General features: G+C 38.4%; 2 protein-coding genes across 2 annotated transcripts in view; one reads left to right on the top strand and one right to left on the bottom strand.

The window, feature by feature from the left end:
• Positions 1-6695, top strand: part of FASTKD1 (FAST kinase domains 1) — a 41626-nt gene extending 34931 nt beyond the window's left edge. Inside the window, exons 14-16 of the mRNA XM_008687090.2 lie at positions 1772-1910; positions 2574-2688; positions 3663-6695. Coding sequence (XP_008685312.2) covers positions 1772-1910; positions 2574-2688; positions 3663-3758 — 350 coding nt within the window. The 3' untranslated portion in view covers positions 3759-6695. The remainder of the gene's footprint in view (positions 1-1771; positions 1911-2573; positions 2689-3662) is intronic.
• A 1837-nt stretch (positions 6696-8532) lies between these two features.
• On the bottom strand, positions 8533-25152 carry KLHL41 (kelch like family member 41). The gene is made up of 6 exons (XM_008687089.2): positions 24043-25152; positions 20450-20607; positions 20219-20326; positions 15814-15999; positions 13629-13775; positions 8533-9211 (listed from the first exon to the last, which is right to left on the bottom strand). The coding sequence occupies exons 1-6, from the start codon at positions 25150-25152 to the stop codon at positions 9100-9102; spliced, it is 1821 nt and encodes a 606-aa protein (XP_008685311.1). The 3' UTR covers positions 8533-9099.
• Positions 25153-25444: the final 292 nt, after the last annotated feature.

Below are 25444 nucleotides of genomic sequence, written 5' to 3' on the forward strand. Positions count from 1 at the left end.
TGGCTTATTCTGTAATGTTTGTAGCTGTGTTTACATATTGCAAATATTTTTCTGTGCCTAGAAATATACATTACTTTTAGTGACTGTATACATATTTCGTTGAATCGAGTAAATGATGGTTTATTTAATCCTAAGGGCTTTGTGTTGGTACGTGCATCAAACAGTGCTGTAATTTCATATAACAACAGCAATAGTAAATAATATACCTACATATTGTTTATTATGTGTTAGACATTGTTGTAAGTGTTTTATGTATAACAAACCTATTATGCCCCTACCAGATACAAAAGTTATTCTATTTCATAGATAAGGAAATTGAGGCCAAGACATTATTGTTTGCCCAGGGTTATATAGTTGGCAAGTGGTGGAGCCGGTATTTGACCTAGGCATTCTAGCTCCAGAATTCATTCTCTCAATGAGAGAACTATATTTCATGTTTGATAATTAGCTTGAAGCTGCTTCAGTGCCCCAGTTTCCCTTATGCATCAAAAGCAATTAAACCTACTCTTTCCTTTTCATTTGTTTCTTTTTTCATTTGTCCTTTCTTTTTTCTCTTGGTTTAAATACTTCTACAATTGTTTTTATTACAGAAAAATTTCAAACATATACAAAAAATAGAATAGTATGATGAACCCCCATCCAGCATCAACAGTTAATCAAAACACTCACCAGAGTCCCAGCTGATCTTTTTCAAGCAAATCACACATGTCATCTTAAAATGTTTATCTAAAAAGGTACATAACTACAGTACCATTATTATCACCCCTACCACTGTTCATAATAATTTCTTAATATCACATAACTTGTCAATGTTTGAATGTCTCAATTGTCTTTTATGTTTTTACTGTTTATTTGTTAAAATGGGATCCAGACATTACATTTGGTTGATAGGCCTTTTTAAGTTCTACCTTTCTGTTTTCCCCTTACAATTTATTTATTGAAAAAAAATTTTTTTTTTCACATTCTAGACTTTTCACTTATACCTCTATTATATCTCTTAATGTGCTCCTGCATCCCTTGTTTTCCTGTACGTCACTCCTTAGATCTAGAGGCCTGATTAGATGCAGGTTAGATTCAGGTTGGGTATGTTAGTTTGTTTTGCCCAGTCTATTTCATGGGTGGTGTGTACTTCTTACTGTGCCATATCAGAGGACACATACTGCTGCTCATCTTGTTTCTGTTAAAGATTCATCAGCTCATCCATTAGAAAGTTCTCCTATCAGTTTTTCACCTACAGATTTTATCAGTCATTAAAATTATTGTCTAAATCCATCATTCATTAGGGGTGGTAAAGTAATGATATTCAACATCTATCATTTCTTCTGCATTAGCTGGAATTTGTCTAAAAAGAACTTTCCCATCTCAACTATTTAGTTACTCTTCTGTACAGTTCATACAGGAAAGACAGGATACGTGTGTGAGTCTTTGCCTTTCAGATGAGTAGGGTTAGCTTCTTCCAGATGCTACCAAGAGATTTAAGAGGATTAAAGTAAAACTCTTAATGTTATTTGGCCTATACCAGCACTAAATATAACTCCATGCTGAATATAGTTTAGTAATACTTGCTGGTTGAGTTTTATTGATTGATTTTCAAAGTGAGGTGCCATTGGACCAGATCTTATAACACAAGTTGGATAATTAGGGAGGTGATATACATTCTTTCATATGTGTGTATACATGTATATTGGATTATGTATACAAACAATATATATCTTAAACTTCTACCTGTAAGAATTTACTTAATTCATACTGTTGATTCCTCTACTTACAGATTTTGAGTGTATCTTGGATAAAAGAAAAAAAGCTCTTCCATATGGAAGCCACAATATAACTTTGGGAAAACTGCCAGAAACCAACGGGGAATCAAATACCCAAATAACTGGATCAAGACTGCCACCAGAAGCTGAAAGGTAACTTATTTCTTAGTTTCAGATTGTGTTAGGTAAACGTGAAGTATGGCATAATTTAATGAACTCAGTTATTAAGGATTGATTGTAGGAGAATCTGCTCGTCATTTATCTCCTGCATTCTGCCTCTGAAAAGCAAAAGTCTTTGCTTTTCTTGTGCTTTCAGCCTTCATGTCTGTCCTTTGCTGTCCAGTGCCTCGCAGTCTCTCTAACTAAAGTGCTAACCTTCTCATTGTCCTCAGTGGAAGCAAATAGTGTCTTCTTTGGAGCTCGCCTATCTCTCCACTTATCCAGTAGCACTTAGCCTCTTCCTATACTGTATTATAGTTGCTTAATATGTATCACATGTTCTGTTAGACTCTAAGCTATGTCTCTTTATATTCGTACCCCTCACGGTGTCTTCCATATGGTAGTTGCATAATCAATGTATATCGGACAAGGAAACGAATGAAAGCATGGAGATTTTTACTATAATTTGGTATAAATTCTAATGGATAGGCTTACTTGTCATCAATTACTAATTTAATGAGAAAATAGCATACTCATTTATATTCATTTGGCTTTTGTATAAATTAATTTATAAAGATGCAGCTTTGTTCCTGAAAGGCTTGTAATTATTGTTTCTTGTTTTGATTTCAGAAGTAAATATTTTTTTATCTCCTGTAGGATTGCTCTGGAATTTTTGGATTCAAGAGCTTTTTGTAGAAACATCCCTCACTTAAAAGGAAAATCTGCTCTGAAAAAACGACAGTTGGAAATTTTGGGCTATCATGTAATTCAGGTATGAAATACTCATGTAATTCAGCCTCTAAAAAACCCAGAGAACTGGGTGTACATGTGTTTCCTTTTTAAAAAACTGGAGTATGTTATATGCGTTTCAGGTATACAACATGATGGTTCAACAATCTCTACATTACTCAGTGTTCACCATGATTGAGTATAATGATCATCTGTCACCAAACATTTTTTCCATCTTATGGACTATATTCCCTATGCTCCACTTTCCATCTCTGTGACTTATTTATTTTGCAAGTGGAACTTTGTACCTCTTAATCCCCTTTATCTATTTCACCCATTCCTGTGACACCCCACCCCCCACCCCGACCGACAACCACAGGTCTGTTCTCTGTATTTAAGAGTCTGTTTTTTTGGTCTCTCTTTTTCTTTGTTCATTTGTTTTGTTTCTTAACCACATATGAATGAAGTCATATGGTATTTGTCTTTCTCTGTCTGGCTTGCTTAACTTTGCATTATACCCTCTAGGTCCATCCAGTATGTGTTCCCTTTTAATGTGAAAGTTCTAGAATTACCTTTTTTAATATTAAAAAAAGCTATATTAAAATATCTCTGAAACAGAACATCTTCCATTTTTTCTTGAATAGTAAATAAAAATCATTTTATTGTCTGTAGAAGATCTATTGGTTTTTTAAAATTATCTTACGAGGGAGCAGTGTGGAGATGGGTAGAAATACAAGAGAAAAAGACTAGTGTCTGTATGTTGGAAAGGTACATAGGAAAAAATGTCTACTGTTGGTATTGTAGGAACAGGAGGATAAAAGGAGCTGTGAGGAAGAAGTAGGTCTCTGGGCTTGATCAGGAAGAAGGACCAACTTGGCTTCTAAAAATGGTTTATGCTTATGTAAACTAATTTCACAGGTTCCTACAGCTCAGCTCAGTGGTGCTTACAAGTCTTCCCTGATGTCTTTTTGTTGTTGCTTTAAAACTTTCATTCAAACTACCTGACTTATTTTACAGATCCCGCATTTTGAGTGGAACTCTATGGCATTGTCAACAAAGGAAGCTCGGATGGACTACCTGAGAGAACGTATATTTGGAGAAGGCAAATCATGATTGTAGCTTTTATTTAAAAATAGTGACAATGGCGTGTCACAACTGAACTTATTTTAATTAAGTGGTCTGAGTCAATGAAAAAATAATAGTACAGAATTGACTGATTTCAAGGTCAGTTGAATACCTATTAAAACAGACATTTTACTTTCTCCAATATTTCTTTACTATCTGGTTGGGAAATTGTATAAAATTCTTAATGTAAAGGACTTGTAGCTTTTAAGAAACGAAAATAGTTTATAATTCAGTCTTTGAGTGTCTATGAAGTGCCAGGAAGTGTTTTAGATGTGGGGATACAGCCGTGAATGTAGCATATCTGCCATGGGTAGAGTCAAACAAAATAAATGAATAAAATACATTATACCATAGATGATATCGAGTGATATGGAGAAAAATTGGGGGGAGAGGGGATAGGAATATTTTGGGTAGGTATAATTTTAAATAGGGTGATCTGAGAAGAACTCACTAAGGTGGTATTTGAATAAGGACTTAAGGAGATGAGTTAACTGGCAGTAGAGTATTCCAGGCAGAGGGACCAGTAGGTACAAAGATCCCGAGGTAGGACTATGCCTGGCATATCTGAGGATAACAAGGAATCCTCTGTGGCTGGAACAGAACAAATGGGAGGTTGAGGGTAGAGGTATAATAAGAGAAAAAGTAAGATAGAAAAGAGTCAAATATATATCCCGTGACCTCATGGCTACGGTAAGTGAGATAAGCAGCCATTGGAGAGTTTCTATAAAGGAATGATAGGAAGTCATATTTTAACTGAATCACTTGGGCTACTCTGTTGAGATGAGCAAAGACTGCAGTAAGGCAAGTGTATAAGCAGGGAAACCTATTAGAAAGTCATTGCAATAATCCAGACAAAAAATAGATGGTTCGTGGGGCACCTGGCTGGCTCAGTCGGTAGAACATACAACTATTGATCTCAGGGTCATGAGTTCAAGCCCCACATTGGGCATGGAGCCTACTTAAAATTCCTAAAAAATAAATGGTTGGCTTAGAGTAGTAGCTATGGAAGTAATGAGAAGTGGTCAGATTTTTTGATGTATTTTGAAGGCAGAGGAACCAAAATTTGCTCACTGATTGGATATGAAGTATGAGGGAAAGGAGTCAAGGATACTTCTAAGTTTTTGTCCTGAGCGACTAAAAGGATGTTATTGCTATTGACTAAGACGGGAAAGTCTACGGGAGGAAGAAGTAGAGGCCGCAGTGGGTGGGAGGATCATGAGTTTGGTTTTAGACATACTGAGTTTGTGATACCTTTTACTTATTTTTTATTTTTTTAAAGATTTTATTTATTTATTTGTCAGAGAGAGAGAGAGCACATGCACAAGCAGGGGGAGCGGCAGGCAGAGGAAGAAGCAGGCGCCTTGCCAAGCAAGGAGCCCCATTTGGGTCTTGATCCCAGGACCCTGGGATTATAACCTGAGCTGAAGGAAAACGCTTAACTTGACTTAGCCACCCGGGTGTCCCTGGGATGCCTTTTAAACATCCTAATGGAGATATCAAATAGGCATTTTAATGAGTTTGGAGGTGAAGGCAGAGGTCTAGGTGCCAGATAGAAAGTTGGAAGTTGTCAAAAGTATTTAATGTGATGAAAGTAGATGAAATCACTGAAATGTGATTAGAGGAGAGCATTAATGGAGGAGAAGTCTGAGGACTCAGCTCCAGGTGCCCCAACATGAGGTCAAGAAGAGGAGGAATAAGCAAAGGAGGCTGGGCAGTGGTGGCCAGTGAGGTAGGAGGGAAAGTCATAGGTAGTGATACTTCCTAGAAGCCAAGTCGAGAAAGCATCTCAAGGAGGAGGAAGTGAGCAGTTGAATCAGATGCTGCTGATGGCTCGGGTAAAATGAGGACTGGGAAATGTCCATTAAATTTAGCAACATGAAAATCATTGGTTACCTTGAAAAGAGAAGTTTTGGGGAAGGGGTGTGTGTGAAAGCCTGATCGGTTTAATAGAAAGTGGGAGGAGACAGGGTTTTGTTTTTTTTTTTTTTTTTTTAAATGAAGTAAAGAGATAGAATGGGAAATTGACCAATCTTGACCTGGTCTCATCCTACCCATGATGGATAATGATTTTTCTTGTCTTACAACACATTTATTCAATAAAATAGTTGCTAAGGGCCTACTATGTGATATAATCCCTAGCTTTTCTTCCAAGAGTGATATATTTGTGCTGGGCAGAAAGCCATGTTGTAGCTATCCTCAGGCCACTGGTGGGAGTGCAGGTAATTAGCAGCTGAAACTTGCTGCCTTCTGACTTCATGACCCTATAAGTTCTTTCTGTCCGAAAATAAGTTGGTAGCCAGAGTGCCTTGAGTCTGAAGCATAGCTATAAAACATGTGTCCTGCATAGATTTGGGTCTGTTGATGTTGATTTAGGTTTAGTTGAAGTACTTGTTTAAAATAACGTTACTTTGCGGGACGCCTGGGTGGCTTAGTTGATTAAGTGTCTGCCTTCGGCTCAGGTCATGATCCCAGAGTCCTGGGATCCCAGAGTCCTGCATCGGGCTCCCTGCTCAGCGGGGAGCCTGCTTCTCCCTCTGCCTGCTGTCCCCCTGCTTGCACTCGTGCGCGCGCGCTCTCTCTCTCAAATAAATAAAAATCTTAAAAAAGATAATAAAATATCATTACCTTGCGTGATGTGAAGTCCATACACAATCGTTTTACAACATGTAAACTTCAGAGAATCTTTTGTGAAAAACAGGATGAAAACAATAAGCAAATGAAGGGCGTCTCTTTGTAAGCCAGTCTCCCTCATTTTGGATTTCCTCCTGATGTTCATTTGTATTAGCTGAAATGCTAACTTCTAAGTGTTTGTCTTCTGTATTCATAGAGGTGTTCTATTTCCCAAGCAAATGGTTATGAGAAATAAACCCTGAATAGGTTAAAATATTTTACTCAGCAACTTTTAGAATAAAATGGTTAGACCAATGAGGATTCTAAATTGTTTCCTTTGGATATAAATGAAAACCCAATTGTTGTATACTTTGAATATGTGGAAATCTTGATTAATGACCCTGATGTACTTTTCACTTACTGTTACACACACTTTGACCTCTCTTGTACCACATCTCTTACTGTCCTTCCTCTAGGCTGCCTGATTCAAATGGTCTTCTTTATATATATACTCTTATATTTTTGTTTGATGGTTTTTCCGTTTACATAACTGGAGTTGTTAAGCAAAAGCATTTTTTTAAAGCATTCTTTTTTTCATTGAAATATAATTAACATACCCTAGCTAAATCGTGGAAGGAGCCGAGATGCCCTTCAACAGATGACTGGATTAAGAAATTGTGGTCCATATATACAATGGAATATTACTCAGCTACCAGAAAGAACGAGTTCTCAACATTTGCTGCAACATGGACGGCACTGGAGGAGATAATGCTAAGTGAAATAAGTCAAGCAGAGAAAGACAATTATCATATGATTTCTCTCATCTATGGAACATAAGAACTAGGATGATCGGTAGGGGAAGAAAGGGATAAAGAAAGGGGGGGTAATCAGAAGGGGAAGTGAAGCATGAGAGACTATGGACTCTGAGAAACAAACTGAGGGCCTCAGAGGGGAGGGGGGTGGGGGAATGGGATAGACTGGTGATGGGTAGTAAGGAGGGCACGTATTGCATGGTGCACTGGGTGTTATACGCAACTAATGAATCATCGAACTTTACATCAGAAACCAGGGATGTACTGTATGATGACTAACATAATATAATAAAAAAAAAAATTAAAAAAAAACATACCATAAAATCCACCCTTTTAAAATATACAATGCAGTGGTTTCTAAAATATTCACAAGTTTGTACAACCATTGCCACTATTTAATTACAGAACATTTTCATCATCCCAAAGTATCATTTTTACAATATAATCTCATGTCTATATAGATCAGCACTCTCTCCCCAAAAGAAACCACGATCTTGCTTTTATAGCAAGCACTTCCTCTTACAGTTTTATCACTCAGGATTGCATCTCTGCGCCTCCCCCCCTTTTAAAAAGTGTGTCTTAATTTATAAGCATCTCCCACCATCCCTTTCTCTTCCAAACAGTTTATCTGCTGAACAACTTGTGGCGTTTACCCCCTCGGGATTTGTTGATTGTACAGTCGTGGTGTAGTCTAGAGCAGTATTTGTCGACACAGAGAAGCACCTAGGATTCTACTTCAGAGATCAAAGTAAACCTGATTTTTGTCGGATGTTTCCGTATTTATGGTAGAGACAATAAACCGATATGAACACTCATCTATTCTTTATGAAATTGCTTGACAAGTGATAATGGAACACTCCAAATTAGTTCCAAGTCAGGTTTCTCAGAAAATAAGATATGTAAGGATAGAAGTCAAACGTATCTACGAAAGCATGTGAAACCCATTTGTGATGGTTAGTTGATGACTTGCAGAGAGTTGAAAATGATGATTGTGGACAGACCAAGGTGCAAACTTAGTGTGTACACTGAGAACAACATCTTGAATATGGTGTTTCACATCCCAGAAAATGCAATGATACAGTCACCTTTGTTTCTATCAGAAATTTGAGAATAGTAGCTCTTTCATGGAAAATATATATAAAACTTAAACCAACAAATACACACCCTCCTCCGGTACACCCAACTAATGCCCGGCAATTTAAAGAATCCATTTCCTAAGGACGATCCTTTACCCTCTACCACAGATACAGTAGTTAGGAGCTTGAAGATTGTGGTTTACTGGTTTTAAATTAAAAAAAAAATTAAATTTGATTTAAATCACAAACAATGTACTAGTATCACAAAAGGAATGGAGAAAAAAGAAAGACCACTTGAATTTGACTACTTAGAGATTTTTCCCCTTCAAATGAGACCCATTTATTATACTTCTTAAAAAGCATTTCCAAAGTTTTCTCATGGCACGTAATCTTTAACATAATGCATAGGATTCTTGTCATATCTTGAAGCACAAGGGAAAGTGATATTTGATATTTTAAACATTAAAAAAATGTAAACGTACATATTCCATTCCAATTTAATTTATAATAGAAAATGAGTGTAAAGTTACCGTAACAATGCAAACGAAAGAATTAGTAAATAACTCAAATTTAGAAACCTCCTTTACAATTGACTGAGACAGATTAACAAAAGAAACAATCCATTCAACTTAATATTTAATTTCTTACAATGATCATTACACTGAAGATTCAATGACTTTGAGGTTTTGATGCCCACTGCTAACCTCATGGACAGTAATTTAGTTAATAATTTCTACATGAATCTCTGCATAGGCTTTTGAAAAACAATAAATTAAAGCCCTATTTCCAAACAAAACACATCCATTCTATCGTGTTTTTTCATCTCCCTGTTTATAGTTTAGACAGTTTGAAGAGGTTTAAACGTGTTGCTAGGCAACTAGCTCCTGAAGCATAACGTATTTCCTTCAACATCCCAGCCCATTCCTTTTTATCATCTTCATACCTGATGGAGAAAAAAAAAGTAATCAATTAGCAGTTTACGAATAGATAGTTCTATAGGTTTCCTTGTATTAAATATACAAATACGGGTTTTCAAGAAAACCCTCTTGGCTCTTGTCCAGAAGAGGATGCGCCTGACTGGTAGAGTAACATTTGAATTCCTCCCCAAAGATGCTGTCTCTGAATGAGCATATGTCTGAACTACTGCCATGGTATTTAATCTGGTTGGTTAGGCAGTTAAGCCTTCTCTGGGAATCAAAGACTGTTCAGAGATGAAGAGTAATCGACAGTTAAGCAATCAACTATTCACCTATGGACCGATAATGATGGCTGATCTCTATGAGTCAAGGTCAGCAGACTCTACCTTAAGAGTAAGAACTGGGAGGAACAGGGATGGCTAGTCACCTGGATTATAATTTCAATTGTTCCAATACACTTGTGCCCAACATAGCACCTGACACTAGTGATCACTCCAGAAGAATCCATTCCCCTCCCCCGTTCATGTCCTGTGTGAGTACTACTCTTAGATTTTGCACTTGATGTTCGGTAAGAACTAACATTAGGTTGTTCCCTTGGGGAAATAGTCACTGTTACAAAGATTCAGACAACTTAGAATTGCTTTGAAATATGTGTGCCTCTACTCTGCCTGGTGCCTGGAATGCCTTCTCCGCACGAGGAATCCTAAATGCTGCCTTCTCTCTGAAGCCTTCCTCGCCTTCCTCAAGCAGAGTTTGTAGCTTTCCCTTCACTTCTCACATTGTCCTTTGTATAGTATTTATTATAGCAGTTAGCATTCTCTTAATTTTTTCCCTTATATTTATGTTCTCAACAAGCTCAAGGGTACTTGAGGGCAAGTAACATATCTTATTCACCTTGGTATCCTCCCCTCCTCCAGAAGCTATTAATAGTTGACACATAGGAAATACCCCCAAATCATTCTATGATGATGAATAAGATTTAAAGTAATAGTTTTTAAAATTAGCTGATACCTACGTAAGATATGTGCTCTCTGACTTAATTTCATCAGTGGTCCAAATTTAATCTTAATATTTGCACTGTGCACCAAGTGACTTTTATGTTGAGAAAAGTAGACAAAAATATTTTACCACTAATAAAGGGAAGAACCTTAATTATCTCTACAAAATCTGGGGCCACACACTAAAAGATAAGGAATGGTTTTAAATGACCTAATGAAAAAGTGACCACATTTAAGCAATAGGAGGTTACATGAGTCTTAAAAGCATTTGCTTCCCGGTTGCTGGAGGGGAGGGGAGGTGGGTGGGGGGAAGGGTTGGCTGGGTGATGGACACTGGGGAGGGTCTGTGTTGTGGTGAGCACTGTGTATTGTGTAAGACTGATGAATCACAGACCTGTACCCCTGAAACAAATAATACATTATATGTAAATAATTTAAAAAATAATTAAAAAAACATTTGCTTCCTGGCAGTTATATTTTTACTTTCATCTTGGTCAATCCTACATAATGGAAAGATTTCAATAAAAAATATAAGAATGGAAAAAATCTTTTTTACACATCACACTAAGAGGGTCTATAGGTTAGAATGTGGTATACCGATAGTTTCCATCTCTGATTTCATCTCTGCATGTGTAAGTAGATTCACTAGGAAGTTGGGGACAAGTGGGCAGCCACCTTTTTGCAGGTCAGTTGCTGTCAACGTTAGCGCACATCTGAGTCACCTGGAGGGCCTGCTAGACCACATTGCTGGGCCCCATCCCCAGAGTTTCTGTAGATCTGAGGTAAGGCCTGAGAATCATCTCAGGCCTGAGAATTATCTTAACAAGTACCCAGGTGGTGCTGATGCTGCCTTGGGAACCACAGCAGATCACTGATTCTCAAACTTGACTTGCACATTTGGAACCACCTAGAGACATTACAAATATTGATGCCTGGCTCTCACCCCCAGAGATTGACTTAACTGGTATGGAGTATGGCCTGGGCATGAGCATTTTTAAAGTTCCTGAAGTGATTCTAATATGCAGCAAGATTTGAGAATTATTGCTCCATCCAAGTGGAAAACACCAGTACCTAAATTTAAAATTTTACAGCCGGGCAGACAGTGATGAATGTATTCTTGCCCCGATCTGGTGGTTCCTAGACATGTCTGCACATTAGAATCATCCAGGGGTCTTTTCAAAGTTTCAAAGCCCAGACCGTACCCTAGACTAATTAAACCATAGTCAGTAGAAGTAGGACAAGAAGTGTCAGTACTTTTTGAAGCTCCCTAGGTGAACGTTGGGAGCCACTGCCCTCATTGCAAAATACACCATCATCGGAGAGGACCCCTCTATTGAGGCTCCCCTCAGCAAGGTAAGGGCTACGTTTAGCGGAGATGCTCTCCTTTGCTGCCAACAACGCCCTCCTGCTGAAGCAAGTTGAATTTTGGTCACTGTTAGGAAGCACAGCGGCTCCTGTGGGATTCAGCTGATCGGTGGCACCATGCCCTAACGCCGGTGTTTCTCATTAGATCAGAATCACCTGAGAAGGTTTAGGACCTAACTGCAGAAATCCTGATTTAATTGGCCTGCATTGAGGTCTAGGCGCTGGTATATTTAAAATCCCACGCGATTTTAACGTGCAGCCAGGGTTAAGAATCACTGTCTAGGGGCGCCTGGGTGGCACAGCGGTTAAGCCTCTGCCTTCGGCTCAGGGCGTGATCCCGGCGTTCTGGGATCGAGCCCCACATCAGGCTCCTCCACTATGAGCCTGCTTCTTCCTCTCCCACGCCCCCTGCTTGTGTTCCCTCTCTCGCTGGCTCTCTATCTCTGTGTCAAATAAATTTAAAAAAAAAAAAGTATCACTGTCTATTCACTGCGGGTATTCATCCCTGTTTTCCAAAAACCCTGACCACCTCAGCCCTCCACTATTTCATTCTTTTTTCCCTACTGCTTCCAGCCTTTTTCCATCTCAACTTCTTCCTAAGTCTAGCCTCTTTCTTCCCTGGAAATTTCCACTTTCTTTTTCTTCCTCCTCCTTTTTTGGGGGGGAGATGAATAATAGTTAGCTTCCCTCTATAGCCACTTTCTCCTTGTCCTCTACACAGCTAGTTACAACAATCCACGGAGATGACGTCTGATGCATAAAATAATTGCTTGGTGAAGCCACGGGCCTTTCAACCTCCCGTTCACCAGGGAGTAAGGCGTGTGCTGGGTCAGGTCTAGAACCAATAATGTCCACTTTCCACTCTCAGCCTTGGTGGATGTCCTCACTGATCACTCTTTTAAAGCTGTACCTACAAATTTAAATGTCTATGCAAATCACCTGGGTATCTGATTGAGTTAAGTTTGGTGTGGGGCCTGGGATTCTGCATTGAAGCTCTCAGGAGACGCCACCACTGCTGGTCATAAACCATACTTTGAGTATGTCCAAGGTTCTGGACAATCTGGTGACAGATCAGGTAAGGGCATCCATCATTGAGAGTGGGGGCTGGCCTTTAAGCTGAGAGGGAAAGCATGAGTTTGGCAATTTCTGGATGAGTGTACAGTATGAACTCACTAATGCTCACCTCAGGCAACTGAGCTCTACCTCCTATAAATTTTTCTCAGCAAGCACAGTTCCTGGGCTGAAGGCAGCAGGCACCATTTGGCAGACACATGCGGTACCCTAATGGTAACCAGACATCTGCATACTGTATACCCTGCCCAACTATGTGACTCTCCGTGCATGACACAACCTACACTTCTGCTCCCAAAACTTCCTGTATGGACCCTGGTCTCCAGAGGATATTCACAGCATTAGAAACAATGGTAAAATTCACCATCCCCCACACGCTGCATAAATACTACATTTGTTTTAAGCCTAACTTTAAAATACTCAAATGAGTAAAGACCGCAAATGTCATACTTGGGACATCTGCCCAGCACTTACCTGAGAGGTAAATGGATTGCTACTTTTCACTTTTTTCTTTTTAAAAAAGCTTTTGTAACTGAATGCTCAAAAACTGGAAAACCACTTAAATTAGATTCAAAATAGAATTAATGAATTCATGGAAAACTCAAGAAGTTAAATGTTTCTTCAGAACTCTGTTTTCTTAGGAAATAAAGTACTCTCTGGTAGAAAGGTTTGGAAATAGCCTTTGCTCTACCAGATGCCTCGAGCATTACACTTTTAGAGCTAGAGTGGAGGTTAAGGATCACCGGTCCAACTCTCATTTTACTTATTTTACTGATTTACAGGCCCAGAAAAATTCTTCCCCAGGCACAATTAGAAGCAATACTCGATCATCAAGTAAGCGGCACGTGCAGAAGTCCAGTTAGGTCCGAAAAGTGTTTAGTCTACTACCAAGAAGAAGCATGTTGGGAAAGTCTGGCCTACTCTTTACTGCAAAACTGTTTGTTTAATCCGTTATCAGTTATTTGATTTAATATTTGGTCCAAAAGATTGGGGAGTCAAAAAAACTTACTTCCATATGTCATTGACTTCAGTGGGTGCAAACTCTTTAGACTCCAGTTGAATCATGGCAAAACCACCGATGGCATACAGGGATCCAGCCAGGCCAACCAGACTGATGGAACTTCTTTCTTGGGGAAATTCAGTCATTACTTCCCATCTAGGAATTATGGAAAATAGAGTCAATGTAAAACCTAAGGAAATGCCAAATGTATTTACTGAGTAATTATATAAAATTTTAATTTTAAGGGGCGCCTGGGTGGCTCAGTCGTTAAGCGTCTGCCTTCGGCTCAGGGCGTGATCCCGGCGTTATGGGACCGAGCCCCACGTCAGGCTCCTCCGCTATGAGCCTGCTTCTTCCTCTCCCACTCCCCCTGCTTGTGTTCCTTCTCTCGCTGCCTGTCTCTCTCTCTGTCAAATAAATAAATAAAATCTTTAAAAAAATTTTTTTTTAATTTTAAAATTCAAGTAGCAAGGCATCTAAAATTAGAAGGTTGTTACTGAAAAATATCTAAATATTCCTTTATTTGGAAGATGTGACCAGATTAAATTGAAAGCTCTCAATACGTCAGCCCCGGAATATTTCATCTTCATCGGTTAGCATGTTCAGCGATGGCGCTGAAAACAGCGGGCGTTTTGTGGCAGTTCTAGGCCTCCTAGGTCCTACTGTGTTAGATTTCATTTGAATGCTGATACAAATTGTTAGAAACTCTGATTTCCATCATTTCTCAAGAAATTTTAAATCCTTTGGCATGTGACTAACCTTATATTATTCTAGTTTAGAAGCTAGGGTTGGTAATTTTCTTTTTAATAACTTATACTTCATATTTTTAAATAAAGGATTTAAGGAAACTTTTTAATGTTAACAGCCATATGAAATAGGACAACTAACGATAAAATCAAACAAATTAGTTGGAAGGATCAAGAGTCTAGAATGAGTTAATCATTTTGGCAACTCTATTTTTACTCGGACATTAAAAGCGGACCTTTACTCTGAACATATTATCTCTTTTTCTGATTATAAAAATAGTATATGTACATTGTAGAACATCTGGAAATAAAGGCATAGAAGAAAACAAATACCACCCATGATCATAGCCTCCAGAATAATAATAAGGAACATTATAGCATAAGTTTGTTATTTCTCAAAAAGCATACAAATTTCAATATAAACATCTATACATACGTATGAAAAAAACTAAGAGCATAGGGTATTTACCATTCTGTGTGCTTCTTTTTAACGTCTTATGAGTGTTTACCCATACTATATAGTTTTCAAAAAAGATGATTTTTAACGATCATTTAAATCCTTTCCCATAAAAATTCCTTGGTGATTTTCAGATCCTAAAGTCTATTTTGTAATCAGGCATTACATGGTTCCTTAAAAAAGTAATGACAGTGCTCTAATTTTTTCTTCATTGCTAAACTAGGAGTATAAAACCTGTATACTTATCCAGATGACTGAGCTCAAAAATTTGAAAAAGACTAATTTTACATAAAGAATATCTGTCAAATATCCTTTCACATTAACTTTAAGCCAGTAAAATCATATATATGAACATTTTTTTTAAAAGATTTTATTTATTTATTTGAAAGAGATAGAGACAGCCAGCGAGAGAGGGAACACAAGCAGGGGGAGTGGGAGAGGAAGAAGCAGGCTCCCAGCGGAGGAGCCTGATGTGGGGCTCGACCCGTAACGCTGGGATCACGCCCTGAGCCGAAGGCAGACGCTTAACGACTGAGCCACCCAGGCGCCCCTGAACATTTTAAGAAAATTATAAAGAGCATAAAAAAATTTCTGAAACATTCACGCCTTACGAATACCACAAGCTAAGTGGAGGTCTTTCCATCCTTAAACAAACTACATATTTCAAATCAAATAACCGTATGGAGACATGTATATCATCCACACGCATATGACTATTGCATGACTAAACTCACAAAGTAGTAACAAGGATAAATTGAACACTGTCATTAACTTGAGGGTTATGTGTTCCAAGTTGCAAACACAAATAATGCATCAGAATGGTAGGCATTTCACACCCAGGAACAGCAGAAGAAACTGAGATCCAGATGCTTTCTCTTAATCCTTGTCTGCCTACCCTCCTCTCCCCATGTCCCAATTAGAAAGCTTAATTTTCATCCAAAGTTAGAAAGTAGAGCGATTCATATGCTGTAGTAAGTATATAGCAACTCACTTATTGGTTGTGAGGTCAAAAGCTTCCACGGAAGCGGAAAGACCATCTTCAGTGACACCTCCCGCGATCACAATTTTGCCTTTGTGCACTGCCACGCCGAACATGGAACGAGGGGTTTTCATTGGAGCCAGATCCTTCCAGTCTCCTTTTTTGGGGTTGTAGATAAACACCCTGTTTGTGCACTTCCTGTAAATAGAAAAGAAAACAAAATGGTCCTTTTAGAACCTTCCTTTTTTGAAGGTTTACTTCAGAATCATTTCGCTTTACTTCCCATCTGAAATACATAAAACAGAATTAGAAAAACTCAAAAGTATTCTTAATCTGAACATATGACACAAGTGAAGGACAATTCCAAATGTGAGGAACTTAATTGTACTACTGGAAGGTAGGGTAAATTTCCTTTTGGCAATTGCCCAGGCAGAGGAGATTTTAATCCTATTTGCCTGCTGCTAAATTCAATGGAAGACAGGAATAGAGTTAAAAAAATTCATAAACCCTTTATTGTGCCAAGTAACAAAAATGGTAAGCTTATCTTATTATTTGAATCTCCTGGGAATGAATCAATTAATTTTAAAAAAATAATTAGGTATGAAAGTACCTATTTTAACTTTATGTCATATGATTAGTATACCACTAATATACCAATGCATTTGAAGAAATCTGGGACTATAGATTAGACAACTAGTCATCTGAGTAGATGAGTAATGAGAACAGTTTTATATGCTAAATGCTACCACGAAAACCTGTACTCATCTGAATTATTCTTAGTATGTTCCTTATAGTTCCTTAAAGTTATCCATAGTTTACTGATGGGAGTTCAAAATGCTAAATAATAATTAATAACTGGATATATTTGTGGGGTTTTTTGTTTTGTTTTTGCTTTTTAAGATTTTACTTATTCATTTGAGAGAGACAGAGCGAGTGAGTACAAGCGGGCAGAGGGGCAGAGGGAGAGGCAGTTTCTTTCTGAACAGGGAGCCCAACTCGGGGCTCAATCCCAGGACCTGGAGATCATGACCTGAGCCAAAGACAGACGCTTAACCATCTGAGCCACCCAAGTGCCCATTTTTACTTTTTTAAAAGTAAACTTTATGCCCAACATGGTGCTTGAACTCAAACCCCAAGACCAAGAATCACATGCTTTACCAACTGAACCAGCCAGGCACCCCTAGATACAGTTGGTAAAGCCAAAAAGCAAACAAAACCCCCAATTTTTTGTGAGGACAACTTTTTTATTTAGTCTTATGAAAGACCAGGTATTTGGAGTAGAAGCATTTCCTCTAACATTTGGCTATAAGTATTACTTTAAAACTCCTTGACAAGGGCATGATTACAAAATCATGTTCTTCAAATTCAGTGGTGTTAACTAGTGCAATTCAGTGCTTACTTTTAGATAATGACTCATTTCAAAGTTCTTGACTTTGGCATTCGTCAAGCAATGTTGTCTTGGTTAATCATATTCTCAAGATTAATATATTCTTACTGACAAGACCTGAATGCTTTTACTGACATATCAATTTCCTAGTTACTAATACCACTTGAAGGAAACAATTTAAATCATTTGGCAGGGTCACTACATTTCCAAAGTCAGAACACTTGCTTAATACACATTTTCCATTCCATTTACTCAGGAAAAATACCCAAAATAAGATTTTGCACTGAGTAAGTTTGTAATATGGCCTTCCTTTAAATTGTCATTTGATGGGTATAGCTGGGATTAAGGAAAATATCAAAATTTCAGAATGTTATCTTTGAATATGGTTAGACAGTATAAAAGTCCATTATTTTTTTCAGCAACTAGTGATTTATTTTTACTTTATTTTTTGATTGAAGTATAGCTGACATACCATATCCTATTAGTTTCAGGTATATATCACAGTGATTTGATATTTTTATACATTATGAAATGATCACCCATGGTAAGTCTGGTTACCATACAAAGTTATTACAATATTATCCACCCATTCTCAACCCTTCCCCCCTCTGGTAACCACCAGTTTGTTTCCTGTATCCATGAGTCTGTTTCTGTTTGGTTGTTTTTTTTCATTTTTGTTTGTTTTTTAGGTTTCCATTGCTTTTTAAAATCACATTTCCTGTGCTATTTGTCATTTTAATTTAGTAATGACCATGAATTATTCACTCAGAATATAAAGTTCGCAGAGAAAGACAATTATCATATGGTTACACTCATTTATGGAACATAAGAAATAGGAAGATTGGTAGGAGAAGGAAGGGAAGAATGAAGGGGGGGGTATACACAAGGGGGAATGAACCATGAGAGACTATGGACTCTGGGAAACAAACTGAGGGCCTCAGAGGGGAGGGGAGTGGGGGATTGGGCTAGGCCGGTGATGGGTAGTAAGGAGGGCACGTATTGCATGGAGCACTGGGTGTTATACGCAAACAATGAATCATGGAACATTGCATCAAAAACTGGGGAGGTACTGTATGGTGATTAATATAACAAAAAAAACTATTAAAAAAAATAAATAAAATAAAATGCCATCGAAGGCAAAAAAAATTACTCAGATTGAAATAAAAAAAATAAAGCTCGTTATTTCTAGCACATTTCCATATTTTACTCTCCTTTCCTGCTTTGTTCATGTAATTCGTAATTCTCGTTTCCTTTCCAGGATTGACATCTTTATTTATTAAGCAACCTGGGCAAATGAGGACAAGCCAAATTAGGCAGAGTTTTCAGGGGCAGGAAATTTAATTCTCACTGTTTAAACTGAAAATCTTGGGGCGCCGGGGTAGCGCAGTCGTTAAAGCGTCTGCCTTCAGCTCAGGGCGTGATCCTGGCGTTCCGGGATCGAGTCCCACATCGGGCTTCTCCGTTGGGAGCCTGCTTCTTCCTCTCCCACTCCCCCTGCTGTGTTCCCTCTCTCGCTGGCTGTCTCTCTGTCACATAAATAAATAAAATCTTAAAAAAAAAAAAATAAACTGAAAATCTTTATTTTACCAGATGGGCTACTGGTTTAATTAAGTGACTGCTGGAGCACTCTGAACTCACTTCTCCCTTTGGGTTGCAAAATCTTTTTCCTAATTACCTATCCCTTGAAAGGTGCCTAGGAATCAAGTTATATGATTTTTATCCTGTTTTCCTCACAAGACACTGGGCACTAGTGGGTGAACTAGGTGTAGCAGCTCTGTTCGATCAGTGCCTCTTTGTGACCAGTTGGTAAATGTTTTGAAAATCCCCTCTGTCTAGGAGAAAGTCAGTGAAACATTGTTTAGGAAATAACTGCCCTCTTTTCAGTCCCCATGCTTTCCGGTTTTAAACTGGCCTATCTGAATTCTCTCTTATGAATGTAAACTACAAATCTATAATATTTTTATGCACTATCCCTTTAGCAGTTATATTTTAAATATTACATTACAGAGGTACACTTAATTTTTACTTAGTTATGGCCAAGAGAATAAGAAAGCCCAGTGTTTTTGTTGTTTAAGATTTATTAATTTATTTTAGAGAGGGAGAGAGAGTGCAAGAGCAGCAGCGGGAGGGGCAGAGGGAGAGGGAAAGAGACTCTCAAGCAGACTGTGCCCTGAACGGGGAGCCTGACTTGGGGAGCCCAACTAAGGGCACCCCACTAGGGACTTGATCTCAGGACCCCGAGATCACGACGTGAGCTGAAACCAAGAGTCCGAGCGTTAACCTACTGTGCCATCCAGGTGCCCTGAAAGCCCACTGGTTTTAATGTAGTGAAATATAATTAAAAAGTAGTCCAATTAAAGACTTGATTATGCTCCTAAATGCTGCTTTTTCACTGTAAGAATGCTTATGATGGAGATATCATAAGATATGATGCCAGTTCCTAGCAATATGCTGGAATCTACAGGTTTACTTTAGCAGCTTTTTAAAAAGATTTTATTTATTTTAGAGAAAGAGAACAGGGGGAGGGGCAGAGGGAGAAGGAGAGAATCTCAAGCAGGGTCTGTGCTGAGAGGAGCCCAATGCAGGGCCCCATCTTGCAACCTGAGATCTTGACCTGAGCCGAAATCAAGAGTGGGATGCTTAGCCAGCTGAGCTACCCAGGGACCCCATGTTAGCAACTTCTAAATTTTATTTAAATTTCCCTTCAGTTTCCCTTAGAAATCATTTATAATATCCTCCAATAGCTTTTCAAAATTTTATTTTGAAACTTTAACTTCCAAAATATTACGGGTGAGAACCAAGTCCCATTTCAGTATGTAGATTCAAATGAAAGGAGAAAAGAGCTCTCGCATTAAAAAATCATTTGGAGGGCTGCCTGGCTGGCTGTCAGTAGAGCATGCAACTTTTGATCTCCGGTTGTGAATTCAAGCCCCACATTGGGGGTAGAACTTACTTAAAAAACAAACAAACACAAAGGTTTAAAAAAAAATCATTTGGATATAAACCATAAGGAGATTTTAGGGTACTTACTTGTCATCTGTCTTTCCTCCTAGACAATATATCATCCCCTTATGTGAAATCACACTATGGCCATAGACTTTGATAGGCAGTTTTTTAACTTCATTCCACTTTGCAGCCCTGCAATGAAAAGATAATAGAATTTCTGTGCTTTCTGTTAATGCCAGGGTCTAAAATTATGAATATGTAATAGGCACTCATATACCCGAATGCTTAGAAAACAGGAGTGTCATGTCAACTTACACGGGATCATAGCATAATACTGAATCCAGTGAAGCCTCTGTTTGAAGATCTTTGCCTGCAACCACATAGATTTTGTCATCTACCTCTCCCAGACCAAAGAGACACCTGGCTGAAGGCAGAGGTGGAAGTCCAACCCATTCAGATGCTATGTTATCAAGCTGAAAGAAAAACATATGAAGAATTGTGGAACTTGTTAGAAAAAAATTACAGTTGTACTGAGATACATGCTATATTTTACGTGTTGGGTAGAACACACTGAGATAGTCAAAGATGTGCAGGTAAAATAAAACTGCAACCCGGAAGTCTCATATTTTACCTATGGACTACCAAGCAAAATGAGGACATCTCCTTGGCTTATTTAAAATACCAAAGTCTGCAGAAAGGAAGGAGAGAATAGAGTCACTAGAGGTCAGTTAGAACTGTCAGGCTCCTTGTCAAAGTTTCTTCCCATATTGCCTTCTTCAGGCTCTAAAAAGGCATTGTAATACTTGTAGGGCATTGGGGAAAGAGAGACTGTCACTGTAGGGAGGGTCACGGTACGTGAGTGACCCCCGAATGCTATATTTAACACGCTCCCCAAGCCGGCACCCAGGACAGCTGGACCTGTCGCTCAGTCCACAGACAACTGGGATGTTAGGCAAGATCTTTTTTCTTTTCTTCAAAATTTGTTTAGGTTCTCTCAGTTTTGCTTTATTACTTCTGACATAGGCAGGAGTTAACAGCTATAACCTCCTCATCTTTTGTTGGAAGTCATTTGAAATACCCTTGTCTCTGTCTTTAAAAAAAAAATTATCTTAGGAAGCAACTTGCTTGTTTTTGCTACTGCCACTTCTGCAAGCCTAAGACAGCTCTTTAAGCGCTGATGCTCTCATAGATCATTCTGGTATGGCTGGCATCAGTTTCAGCACTTACTATTGGTCACTATAAGATTTTTTCCATTTGCATTGGGGACACCAAGGCATGAGAACACTACTTCAGGAGGGAGTGCTGTTACAGATCTGTGGTTCTCTGTAGTGCTACTTCTGCGTAGCAGAAGAAAAAGGAATAAACCCCAGAATAACTGGATACCAAGAGTAGGTGCAGACATTAAAGGTCGCGGTCAAGGGAGGGATCTCTGTAGAAGTCTGTGTGTATCTCGCCTAGTAACTCCGGTTAAAGCAAAGCACTAATTAAGACTAGACACGATGAGTTTATTCCTCACACTTGCATTGTTAGCTCTGCATTCACGAATTTTAACACCTAGATTGTGAGCCCTAATGTTTTCATATTTGAAAACAAATCCTTTGATCAAGAAAGTGGTGTGTACTCCAGTAGAAATAATGGACATTTATAAAGTCTTGGCTCCGTGACAGGCTTTGTACTAAATGCTCACAGAGCTTTTAAGTGATATTCAAATAGAAGCAGTATAAATTCACTGTGGTTTTTTTAAACGGGAACAGTAGCCATTGTAATCCCAGACTGGAGGGGGTACTGCCCACGCTGGACAGTACTGCCCACATCTCCACACGACCCCCAGTTAGGGCACTTACTACAGCTAATGTAACAGGAGACTGCCTACCAGGCTCTTTTATAGATGAGCTGTCAAGCTATTTAACCTCTCTGGCTCTAGTTTCCTCATCCCAAAGATCAGGGTTTGGACCTAGATTACTTTAAGATGGAGTGCTATTCAAAAATTGATGCATCTATTAATTCTATGAAAAAAATCCCCTCTCTTACCCAGGTAAAAAATTCTCATCATCTATTTATAGCATACAAAGATCACATTACTCCTAACTTAAAACATTTTCAACAGATGTGACCAAGCAGAAAAATACAATATAAAACCTGATATTCTCATACATGCATTTTCTTGTGAGTCACAAATAACCCTTCTTGCAGTCAGGTGTTTTATCCTGGCATCTTGTTGCAATATTTGTGCCTTTTAAGAGGAGCAAGCCATGGGCAATGACAGGAAGTCGATCTTTTCAACTTTGTATAACTGTTTTTGTAGCTATAAAGAACATCAAACAGGTTTCTTGGAACAGAAATGAGAAGCTTTGCCAATAAAAGTAAGAGTAGTTACGAGATGGAAGAGAATAAAGATAAGACTATAAGTATTTCTTGGATCTATGATTTCTAGATACCTGTCCATCTATATTTTTTATTTTTTGTTTTCGTCCATCTGTGTTTTGATGTCATTTTTACATCCTGGATATAATTATTGCCTTTTGAATTGAATTTGGCTTTTCTGAAATTTCAGTGAATTTAAAATTAGGGCTTAGGAAATTTTCTGGCATGCATTCAAACACTTATGATTATGGCTCCTATTTTATTTTTATATTTTGTAGTTAACACTCTTCAACAGAACTTTGAAAATTAAGAATCATGATTAACATGTATTATTACATTTTTCAAGATTAGAAAAAGCTGGTTAAAGGTAGTATTTTGTGAATGCACAGCATGTCACATACTCTGAGAGCACACGGTGACTGTGATATGACATTCTACACTTATCTTTGGCCTTTCCAACTCAAGTGCCCATAAACCTCAGGCTATGGGTAGCTATGACCTAAACAAACTTTTCTGTAGCTGTAAGCTATAAAGTATGGGTATTGGCATTATTAAAGATAAAGGTTAAGCAACTGATTCTTCATAAACTGATAAAATATAATGTGTTGATAATATGAAACAAACTCCCTTCAAACAAACCACAAAGAATCTATTAGTTTGGAGGATTTGTTTCCTTGGACACTTCTGTGGTTTCACAAAACAGATTAACTTGCAATAATGTCTAAGTACAAGTCTGATCCAAATACATGTGGTCACTTGTCACAAATAAAAATTAATGGGGCGCCTGGGTGGCTCAGTCCTTTAAGCATCCGAGTCTTGATCTCAGCTCAGGTCTTGATCTCAGAGTCATGAGTTCAAGCCCAGCGTTGGGCTCCACACTGGGTATGGAGCCTACTTAAAAAAAATCATCAAAAATAAACATTTCTAAATATAATTAATGAATTCAAATTAGTGACACTGGTGTAGATACTTTTTCCCAGAAGGTAACCCAAAGTGTTTAAATTAAGTACATAAGTTCTCTTCATTTTCAACAAATTTTAGACTGTAAACATAAAAGAGAAAGTGCTACCTTTAAGAACTTAGATCAGTTCAAGAAAACCTGGAAAAAGGCTGAAAATCTGATCAATTATCATTTCTGTAATGTGTAAAGTACTATGATTTAGGGAAATACATTAACCTGTTTTTCAGAAAAGCAATACAATATTAAATTTAAGTTTTACTAAAACAGTGGGTTTTGAAAGATTACAGTCACCATCAGCTATAGTCTTGACATTTTGGGTGAGAATATAAAGAAAACCTTGAGTCATCACTTACACATTAATTAGAAGCTCATTCTTCACCAAACCTTCTATTAAATATTAACAAGCTATTAACTGATTTAAATATTTCTATCAACTCTCGAAGTAGCGAAAGTGCAAGGGACTGGAATAGGAAATCAAGTTGGATAAAACGCAAGCAGCCTGCATAGTTCACACATCAGCGAACAGGAGGGTAAATAACAGTGTCCTTTATGCCTCTACTTTTATAAAAATAGCCCTGCTTACCTGGAAGAAGTAGGACTGTAGAGGTTGATCTTTATTTTCTTCATCCACATATAGTCCTCCTACCACATACACCTGATTTTGCTGGGTAACAATGCTAGAATGATTTCTGGGAATCTGCTCAGCCAGCGCAGTGAGGTAGCACTCATTTTCTGTGGGATCGTAAGCCACTGCAGCTGTGTCATTAACCAGGAGGATGAGGTCTTTGACAAACATTCCATGCCTGGGAATGTCATTCAGGTAACCGGGAAGTAAATCTTCATCACCAACATCACCATTCACCTCACCAGCCCCAGCCTTCTCTGCATTTTTGCTAGGTTCTGGGAGTTTGCCTGCGAAGGCATCTTTGAGAACTTTGATTTTTTTCTGGAGTTCTGGGTTGCTTTTAATTATATCATCTTTCTCAACATGATCTTTAAAATATTTTTCTGTCATAAGGCGAAAACGGATACAATCAAACACTTCATTAAGGTTTTTAACCCTGTTTTCTTTGTCTGTTCGCACCCATTTCATCACTGCCTCAAATACTGCTTCTTCCTTTTCTACATTTAGGCTGTCATTTGAAATGACGGAGATCAGTTCCTGTGGAGATAGTTGCATAAAGTCCTCTTCCTTACAAATCTGTACAAAGCGATCAGACACAAATTCACGGGCAGAGATGGCGAGTCTCGGGCAGTCAAGAAGAAGTCCTAATCTTAAGATGGCTAGACAGTTACCAGGAGCAAGTCTTTTCTGAAGATAAGAAACACAGACAGTGAACACCGAGGGGATCTGAAAGCGGCTGGCCAGGGCAAAGATATCTTGCACATTTCCATCGTTGAGATCAATACTGGCAGAGTACAGGTACTTGATGATTAAGTCCAGCACAGCAGGATCCACATTATCTAATACGACCTCCTTTTTCTTCCCCTCATCCATTTCAGATAAAAAATACTCACGGAAGTAAGGGCTACAAGCTGACAAAATCAATCTGTGGCAAGGAAGACTTTTGTCACCTGCTTTTAGGGTGCAATCGATGAATTTTTTTTCATCCAGGAGATCTTTTAGACCATCCTGAAGAAGGGTGGATTGGTAAAGCCGCAGTTCCTCTGTGAGTTCCCGCTGGGAATCCATTTTGTGAGTAACCTGGGTAAGGAAGGGGACACTGAAGGCCTGAGCTCCTTGCAGCACACAGGTCTAGCTGTAAAAAGGCAGATCAGTGTGCTTTGCCCAGCTTGAAGCCTTTGCAATTTAATCCCACCAGCTAAATATAGAGACCAACTCTAACAACGGGAATTCAGGAGAGCTAGTTTGGAAAGAAGAGTTGTTCCTGCAGCTGTTATAGATTGAAGGGAACAACTGGAACTTTTAATCACTAAGGAAACAGCTAAGAAACAAGAGATTTAAATGAAGTGGGAAGCTTTAA

The sequence above is a fragment of the Ursus maritimus genome, unplaced genomic scaffold, assembly GCF_017311325.1.
Source record: "Ursus maritimus isolate PB19 unplaced genomic scaffold, ASM1731132v1 scaffold_1, whole genome shotgun sequence".
In the NCBI taxonomy this organism is placed as follows: Eukaryota; Metazoa; Chordata; class Mammalia; order Carnivora; family Ursidae; genus Ursus; species Ursus maritimus.